The 9,642-nt window shown below is 41.6% G+C and overlaps 1 protein-coding gene across 2 annotated transcripts; it reads left to right on the top strand.

Moving 5' to 3' along the window:
• The first annotated feature begins 639 nt into the window (after positions 1–639).
• Positions 640–8,450, top strand: KRT222 (keratin 222). 2 transcript variants are annotated; one of them, XM_033079225.2, is made up of 6 exons: positions 640–799; positions 2,384–2,512; positions 3,211–3,431; positions 4,990–5,066; positions 5,229–5,334; positions 6,625–8,450. In XM_033079225.2, exons 1-6 carry the CDS (start codon positions 704–706, stop codon positions 6,836–6,838), a joined length of 843 nt encoding a protein of 280 aa, XP_032935116.1. In that variant the 5' UTR covers positions 640–703; the 3' UTR covers positions 6,839–8,450. The 2 variants fall into 2 exon arrangements, with proteins under 2 accessions (XP_032935116.1, XP_032935117.1); XM_033079226.2 differs by having other exon boundaries at positions 796–881.
• Positions 8,451–9,642: the final 1,192 nt, after the last annotated feature.

The following is a 9,642-nucleotide window of genomic DNA, read 5'->3' as shown; positions in this document are numbered from 1 at the left end:
ACCTGGCACAGGTACTGAAACACCATCAGAGACAAGCCAGACCCTTTTCCTGACAGCTGTGGTGTGTCTGAAGTGTACATTCACCAGGACTTTGCCCTCTGCAGGAGATGAGTCAAGGCCCTTACCACAAGTTGCACCAGGGCTGGTTCCTCTCCCTCGGGTGTTTCTGCCCATAAAAGAGGATGCCCAGGAGCCCAGCTTGTTTCTGAAACAGGACAGTCCTCAACACTGGGTCAGGTCAAACACCAGAGACTTCATCTGAGTGTCAAATACCTTCAGGGATGGAAATTCTGTGACATTCCTAACAATGGTGGAGGCACCTGCCAGCAGCCCAGCTGTGCATTTGGGAGGCTCTGTCCTTCCATGTCCTCTTGCCACAGCACCTCATACCGGGCAGCTGCAGCTTTATCCTTTGCTTTCTCTCTCTTACCCTCACATTTCAGAGGTTATAAAACCCCACAGTTACAGCGTAACAAAACCATGAAGACATCGATACATTCATTTCGCCACACAATTTAGGAATAATTCTTGCAGTGCTATCCTCTGGTGCACCAAGCTGCTGCCAGGACGGGCTGGCAGGCTCGGAGCCCCCCGCGCTGCCCGAAATGAGCCGCTGCCGCTTTAACAGCCCCGCGGCCGCAGCCCCGCGCCGCCGGCAGCCGAGCCGGCAGCCGGGGAGGATGGGAGGAGGAGGAGGAGGAGGATGGAGCCGGCTCGGCTCCGCCGAGAGATCAGGGCAAAGTATGAATCGCTCATCACCCGAAATCAGATAAAGACCGTCAGCTCAGCAAGGACGCAGGTAATGCCTCCTCACAGCCACACACCTTGCAGGGTACGGAGCCATTCCCTGGCCGTACAGTTCCTCCCGCAGCCTCTGTGAGGTACAGTAATTCCTTTCAATGCAGCAGATTTTCGGGGAAGGGATGTGCATTTTACCGCAGTAAGATGTGCACTAGGAGAATCGGAAATGGATTTTGTTAAGGGGATGGATTCACGCTGAACGAATGCTGTGTAATTCATCAGGATGCTTTTCTGTCCCTGCAGCCGGGCTATTGCTGGGATTTTAGGGATGATGACATAGGCTGTACAGGGTAACCTCTAGCTCCATGTAGTTACCTCAGAGGAAAAAAGAATCCTGAAGAGAATCCTTTTATATACAGCAATCTTTGTCATTTTTAGCCCTCTAGTAAAGTACACTGTACCTTTGCAGGAACTATTTTCTATTGCTCACAGTAAAAAATATCAGTTGTTCTCTCATACAGCTTGATTAAATGTTACCAACACACAATGCTGCTCTTAGGGATTTACATACAAACAGCTCTAAAGCCAACTGAAATCAAATGGCAAAACAATTTTGAGCCATCAAATATAAAGAAATTGAGGGGGAATCAGGTATTCTGTCACCTTGTACCCAGGTATTGCAGGAATCCCAGAGGTTTGTTTTAAGGACAGGCCAGACGCTGCTGCAGCCTGGCTGATCCACCAGCAGTGCCAGACACTCGGCACCTGCACACCCACAGGGAAGCCAAGTTTATCTTTGTGTTGGCAAAAAGCAGCCAGTGCACATTGGTTTCATCCTGTCACACAAATTCTGCAGTACCCAGGCAAGAAAGGGGAAGAAAAGAACATTGGGGGTTCACACGAGGATAAGCAAATCTAGATTTTTCGCAAAAATTATTATCTGGTAAAGTTGCAATAGGTCGGTGTGTACAGGGGAACAAAACCCTTATTTTTCAGTTCATAAGACCTGAATTAAAGAGATTCTTTTCATAGAGTCAATGTCAACATAAGAACCTGTATAAAGCAGTAAAATATGCAAAAGTGCAAGTGCTGTTTCAAGGGCTTACGGCAGCTTCACCACCTGCAGGGAAACTCAGAATCAAAAAAGGAAAAAAAACTTTTGCAAGCCAAACAATCGTTCTGGAAGTTACATGGAGGAACATACTATCAAAATCAAAGATAAGTCTCAATCTAAAATGACCCCACACATGATCAGGGGTGATTTTAAAAAACCCAAAACCCTGAAATAAAAAATGCATTAAAATCAAAGCATTTTATTCAAACTTGGAAGCTTGAACCATCTGCACCTCCTCTAAGCCCCTTTACTCCAGAGGTGAGTAAGGTCTCACTACAACTGGGTAATTTGTATGAGAATTCCTCTAGGACAAAGGTGCCAGGGATAGAGATGTGGCCAACCACATCCCATCAAACACAGTGGGATAAGGCCTTTCCCTCCACACAGTACAGAAAATTTTAACTCCTCCCTGTGAGCTTTCACACATTTATACAACTCTCACAAAAATTCCAACCAGACATTTTTATGTGGCAATCTATTATTGTTATCTCAGTATTTTTAATATTATCTTTTGTCCCTCCCCTGTAGTTAGAAGAAGGTACAAGTAAAAGAATGGACAAAGATGCAGAAGCACTAAAGGCAGCCAGAGCAGAACTGTGCGAAGCCCGACGGCAGTGGCACCACATGCAGATCGAAATCGAGTCCCTCCACGCTGTGGTAAGAGCCAGAAATGAAATCTCAGAGAAAAAAGAAGTCTTGTCCTTGATGTAAACTATCCCACAGTCAAGTTCTGTGACAGTCAGAGCCACCATAGAGCAGAAATGCAGCACAGGAACTTTGCTCAGCTTTGGGGGGCTGCAGCTGCTCACAGAGCCTTTGCTCACACACACTGACCCAGCACATGCTCTGGAGCAGGATCTGCTGCTCCAGACACACGTGGTGTCCTGTTTTACACCTCCCAAGCACATATACTCCCCCCACCAAGCTCCTGCCTTACCAATTCATAGCATGTTTATGACCTTTTCTTAATGTGTGGACCAGATTTAGAAATTCATTCGTGATAAAATGTCAGCTGTTTGCTCAATTCAGCAGTACAGAAAAGCTGCAAGAGCACACAGACACTTCATGCAGCACTGACCTGCACATTGTTTAACTGCAAAATCAGAGATCTGTGAACTCAAGGCAGTGGATTGCTGTGTAAGACGTGGCTACGCTTTCATCTCATCTTAAATTCCACAGATTTTATTGGAAAATTTCTCAGCCAATGTATTACCTTGAAAGCTTTACTCCTGTTCTTAAAGAATAATCTTACAAGAACTGATCTAAAAATACAGTTTGTTCATTCAAATATGTTTGTGTGTAACATCTTTGCACATAAACTTTCCAAATCTTAAAATATTACTTGAATTTCACAGGAAAAGGGTTTGGAACGTTCGCTGCGGGCCACGGAGCAGCAGTACCACATGCAGCTCCAAAATTTGGAAGGTGAGATTGAATGCTTGGAGAAAGAGTTGCTGGAAGTGAGAAGGGGAATTGAGAAACAGCTTCGAGAGCACGAAATTCTCCTGAACACAAGGATGAAGCTGGAGGAGGAGATAGCGACGTATCGCAGTCTGCTGGAGCAAGAAGAGAGCAGGTACTCGCTGCTTAGAGAAAAAGATCTCAAATTTGTCTTCATTTCTGAAGGTCTCAATCAGAATTGTAAATACAGAAATTTCACCATTATAAGCTGCACGATTTTGACTAAAATTTTGGTCCGAACCCAAAAGTGCGGCTTATAATCAGGTGTGGCTTATATATAAAAAAAGAACAAAAAGTTGTTTTAGTTTGGAGGACAGATGTCTGCTGAGAAAGGCAGGAGCTTCTCTTTGAAATGGAGAATGTAAACCCCCTCCCTCCAAATTATTATAATTTTGAAATCAAGGGGCTTTCAGGCAAAAATATGGGAATTAGGAATAACAGTTCTTTTCTAGGGAAATTAAAATAGAAATACAGCACTACAAAGAACAAACCCCAAACCCTGACACAGTCAGAGTACAACCTGACACCCGTCAGGCAGGGTGTTGGCAGCAGTCCCATCCCATGGTGGCTGCATCCTCCTGCAGTGACAGATGTGGCTCAGCTGGAGCAGTGCTCCTGTACAAGGTGCAGTTTCCCTCCCAAGCTCCAGTGGTGATGTGGAGAAATCCGGTTTTCCTCTGGAGTCCAGTGGAGAAAGGGGCTCCCTTAGTGTCCCAAAACCTCTGTTTTTATCTTGGTAAGAAATGTTGGGCTCTTCCCCCTGGCTGGAGCAACTCCCAATGGGATGCAGTAATTTTATCAGTCCCACAGTGGGACTCAATGGCCATGAGCAGAAAATGACTGGCTGGAGGAAGGATGGGTTGTGAAAAGATAAAGAACACTGCCCTGGCTGGTTTATAAACATGGCCATTAACAGGAGATATCCCATGGAGATAAAGAACACTGCCCTGCCTGGTTTATAAACCATGGCCATGAACAGGAGATATCCCATGAGATAAAGAACACTGCCCTGCCTGGTTTCAATGGATGACCCATTAGCAGAATATCTGCCATGGAGACAAGGATCACTGCCCCCACCCTCAACAGATGGTGATAGAACAGATACCTTTTATCACACTCTGTATTGTAATTTGCAGCTTATAATCAGGTGCAGCTTATTATGGACAAAGAATGAAAAGTTGCTGGCACCTGGAAGTGCAGCTTATACTCAGTGTGGCTTGTAATCGTGAAATAACTGTACATGAATTAAACATTAAAAAATTACAGTATAAAATCTTAGAAAAGGTTTCATTGTAAGGTAGCTTCGCTGACCGTGGAGTTTCTGGTGCTCACTGAAGGTCACTGAGGGTCACTGGGGGTCACTGGGGTCCTGCAGGTCACTGGGAGTGCTGTTGGTCACTGGGGTCCTGCAGGTCACTGTAGGTCCTGTGGCCCCAGGTCTCAGAGTGTGCAGGGCCACACACATGTGAAGTGCTGGGCAGGGAATCCAAGTCTCAGACCAGTCAGAGCCCTGCAGGAACTGCACAGATTTTGTCAGTAACTTCCTCCAGTTCTGTGCTCAGAATGAGAAATCCCAGCAAACAGTTACCACCATCAAACAAAACTTCTCGTGCAAGCCAGGAATTACAAGTAATTCAGTAGCATCAGATGCCTGTAATAATTTTTTTTTACAGGTTCCATTGCTCAATACCTGCCCAGAAGGATGACAAAAAGCCCAGCACTAGCAAGATCACCTTTACACTGCCTTCAGGTGAGTTTCTCCCTAAGGGATTTTGGCCCTAACTGTTCACAACTGATAAATTCCTGAATATTAAAAAAGGACCTTTTCCAATGTATGGGAAATACCTCCAGGTCCTGTGAACTGCCTCTGCCCTTCTGCATGCTCACTCTACACCTGCATGTTCTTTTACAGAGGGTGTAAAGAAGCACAAACCAAAGAAGGTGGAACTGATGACAAAACAAGCAATCCTAGATGGAAATATCATGAAGGAAAGTGCTGAAGCTCATGGCACTGTACAGTAAGAGAAACAGGAATTTCACAAAATAACAATTGGAAGTAGAGGGTGGAGGTTCCGTTTCAGAAGCTTTGAATTTTCCGTTATTTGGTATCTGTTCTATCGTGCCCACAGAGCCCAGGAGCTCCAGGAACACAGTGAGAGCTCCTGAAGGTGCACTCAATGGCAGTGTTTAACAATACATTACATTTAAAAGTTCTTTTTATTAGCATTGGCTTCATAAGCAAACAATACCATGCTGGTGCTTCTGATTTGTAATTTCTATTTCTGTTAAGAATGAAACTATGAATAATTCATCTCGCAAAGGCTGAAAGCAAAGAGCCCAGACCACATTTGGGAAGTCCCTCTGGGGCATATTTATGCACATAAATTCAGGCTCAGCTGCTCCAACTTGCTCCTTGGAAACTCCTACGTTTCCCCAAACAGGGGAGGGAGAGCCTGGCACCCAAGTAGGCATGTGAAAGTCTGTTAGGATGTGTTATTCACCTGAAATTACTTTAATAATATTGGATTGCCCCATTTTATTTTTTTTAAGCTTTTTTGTAGACTAATTTAATGTTACCTTTAAACACACTGCAGTGTGCCATTCCTAACACTAAACCATAATCAGCTGCTGAAAAAATCAACGGTCCACCAGACACACCCCGTAGGTGACGTTTATTTTTGTGCACGGGTTTTGTTCATCACACACAGATCTGGAGGGAGCTACTCTGCCAGGTGCAGCGTTCTCAGCTGGGTGAGGCCCCAGAGCCTGGCTTTCAGATCTGAATTCTGACACACACAGAGAAATGAATCAACAGGATTTGTTTGCCTCAATATTCCTGGATCAGCTGGCTTTTTAATTCTCCCTATTTTACTTCTGCCCTTTTCTCTCTTTAATGTAATATAGCTCCACATTCTGAGGTTTGAGTCTAAACTCGATTTTCTCCTCCCTATTCTGAAGGTTTTCAGATGCAAGAATTCTGTCCTGCCCACCACAGTACTGAGGTTTCTTGCAAAATTTTTGAGCTTGGATTCCAATCTTTCTCCTTGGAAACAAACTGCCTAACGTATTTGGAGCAGAGTTTTTGTAGCCATGTCTACCTAAAAGTACAAAAACAAGAACATAATGAACCCTCACCCTTTATTTAGCTTCTCTGAATGAACCTGTAAAAAAAAGACACCTCTGGTATCTCAGCACCACAGAAAATAACTCTTTATGATGCCATTTCTCTCTCTGTTTTAAAAGCAGTTTAAAAGATAGATTACCAATATAGCCTAAAAACCATAAATACATTTTCTTTATTGTTTCAGGACAGAAAAAGTGGATGAAGTTATTAAGGAATGGGAAGGTTCTTTCTTTAAGGACAACCCTCGCTTAAGGAAAAAATCCGTTTCCTTGCGTTTTGATCTCCACCTGGCAGCCACAGAGGACGGGTGTTTGCACACAAAAAAGAAAACTCTCCCTGACATTGAAGTGAGGCTGGTGATGAGGAGATCCTGCAGCATCCCATCCATCAAACCTTAACCTCAGCCAATTCCCTCAAAGAGCATCCACAACAGAAATGAACTGTAGATGGACTCCCTTGGCTGCTGTCTGCTACAACCACAACATTTTACCAAGCACTTGGATCAATACAATAAAACCACATAAATCCTTTAAAAGAAAGGGTGAAGAGCAAGGGGGTTCCAGTTCCAAGAAACCCAACTTTTACTGGTTTTATACTCTGGGTGCAGCCCTTTCATTTTCTCATTGTTCTTGTTTTGTAGAATTTCACCAAATATTACAAAAATTAAACTAGAACTTTATAGTTTGACATATTCTGCCTTTGTAAAAGAGAACTTGTTTTCTCTTTCCAAAAATGAGAATGAGTATTTGCTTCTCTTAATTATTCAGTATTCCATTCATATAATGACTGGTGAATCCTTGCAATAATTTATATCACAGCTGTCATACTTCTAGAAATATATTTTAAAATAATACTTTCTAACAGCAAAAATTACATACAAAATATTCTTAAAATACATGAACTACTAACAAAAAGTTTTCTTTTAAAAGTGGCTATTTTTAAATTCCTTTTTTTCAGGCAATAACTGAGCAAAAATGCCTTTACATCCTTATACATCCGTTTTAAAAGCGTTGTTACAATCCAGTAAGATTTTAGCCATATTGTTCAACTGATTTTGAAGCAGTAATTTCCCCTGAAAAATCATTTTCTTACGTGTCCACACATACCTGTACTACAAGTCTCTTAGCCAAGGCAAATGAAATTGCTCTCTAATTGTTCAAATGGGAGAAGTCAACCATTTGAACTGGTATTCCATTAATTTTGTTTATTATAACAATGTGCATTAAAATATCTTCAACAAATTCCTCTCCTGACAAACACTACAGGTAAGTGATGCTGTTGATCCAGTCACTGTCACACCAGGGTACAACTGTTACTACTTCAAATTAACTGGGCAAAATAAGGGCTACAAATTCAAAGTACAATTCAACCAGACCCCAACACAAACCCCAACACAAACCCTGCACCAGTACACAGAGGAACAGCCAACCTTCTTTAAAACCTTACAGGATAAATTTCAAAGACTCAAACAAGATTGTATGAAGACAAGAATGATTGTTTGTGAGGAATGATTGTTTGTGAGGACTCTGGAGAGGATGGATGTCACAGTTCCCACTGAGTGCTGGGGCTCAGAGTCTGGGAAACCCAGATTTGCTGGATTGGAGCAGCATTTAAGGATTGATTCCAGTGTCAGTACCTGCCTTATTACTCATGGCATGTGTACAGAAGTGATACTGCAGATTCCTTCAGAGTTAATTTATGCTTCTGTCCTTTGTTCATGGTAAGAACAATGCATCCATATTGCCCCATCCTGTCTGTACTGTATCAAACTCGCTAACTCTCCTCACCCTGAATCATGAGCTGATGTTACCATTGAGTACTTGGCATCCTGAATGTATCAGCCTGCTCCAGTAATTTCACTATGCAGCTTTTTTTTTTGTGCTTAGACTCTGTAAATTTTACAATACTTGAATTTAAACTAAGTTTTAATTGCTTTAAGGCACTTTAAACAGGGATACAAATTTACCAAAGTAAATGATAGTGCTACAATAAAAAAAGTATCAAAATGGAGTTTGTCCGTGCATATTTTGTGTGTGTCAATGTCTTCTCCTTAAGTGGAAAGAAGAGAAATGCAAAATACAAGTTGCAGATAGGAAAATCTGTAGTAATGTAACAAGTGTTTTCTAAGATCCTCTCTGCAATTAGAAAGACACAAATTCTGTCAGAATCTTTACCATAACATGTGGGTGTCCTCCTGCTACAAAACTTTCTTTTTTTCCTAGTAAATCCAGTCACCCTGGCTATTCTCTTCACATGAGACTTCCTGATGCTGACTTCAGTAGCTTCTGCTACCTGGTTCAAGTGCATTCTGGTTTTAACTAAGTTTTCACCCCTTTCAGTAAGTATCTATTTTTGCATTATTCACAAATTCCATCTCTTTAAATGTTTAGAACTCTCTTTTGTTCACAAGGTAGTAAACTTCCACAAGTGTCAGTGTGAACCCCACATGAGCATCAAAATAATATCTCACCCTCATTTTTAGGAATTTAAAACAGATTAACACTGAAGCTTAGTACTGTGGCAGAAAATTCATCTCTGTGGTTCTAATTAAATCCAGACCAGCTGAGCCTCTGCCAACCAGCACCTGCAAATGGCTGATGTAAAAACAAGTTTTATTGTCTCAACCTACTTCCCAGTGAATGCCTGTCCTCGTTCCAGAGCTTATGAAACTGCTGGTAATTAAAACGGTTGGGTAAGAATTAGTTTTTACATCCCCCCCTGGTGAGCACGGTGCAGTATAAACAATTCCATTAAATCAGTAAAACTACTTATATATTGTACAGGATATTAAAATGTGTATGCTGGCAAAACCTTTCACTATCACAAGATGGAATTGAGACAAAGAGCACAGTCAAAAAAAAAAAAAAAAAGAGGGAATAAAACAAAGTAGGAAATACACTGGTGGCTTTGAAAATATATAGTGATTTAGAACTATTAGTATGGAATGTGAGTGTCCATAAATTTACTTGAACACCATAATGAACAATTCAGTTTTAAAAATTAACACATTTAAAATTATTCCAATTAAAAAATGAAAGTTAAATTTAAAAATATTTAATAAATATTTCAACATTTCAATTTTTAATTTAACATTAAATGCAATTTACACTATCAACAAAACCATGTTATTAATAACTAGAAGTGAATGTATGAAACTAGGGGGAAACCTGGTCAAAGGCAGGGGAAAAACAGGTTTTCACCT

Source organism: Catharus ustulatus, chromosome 23 (genome assembly GCF_009819885.2).
Source record: "Catharus ustulatus isolate bCatUst1 chromosome 23, bCatUst1.pri.v2, whole genome shotgun sequence".
Classification (NCBI taxonomy): Eukaryota; Metazoa; Chordata; class Aves; order Passeriformes; family Turdidae; genus Catharus; species Catharus ustulatus.
The sequence above is the reverse complement of the archived record's forward strand: the minus strand, read 5'-3'. Positions and strand labels throughout refer to the sequence as shown.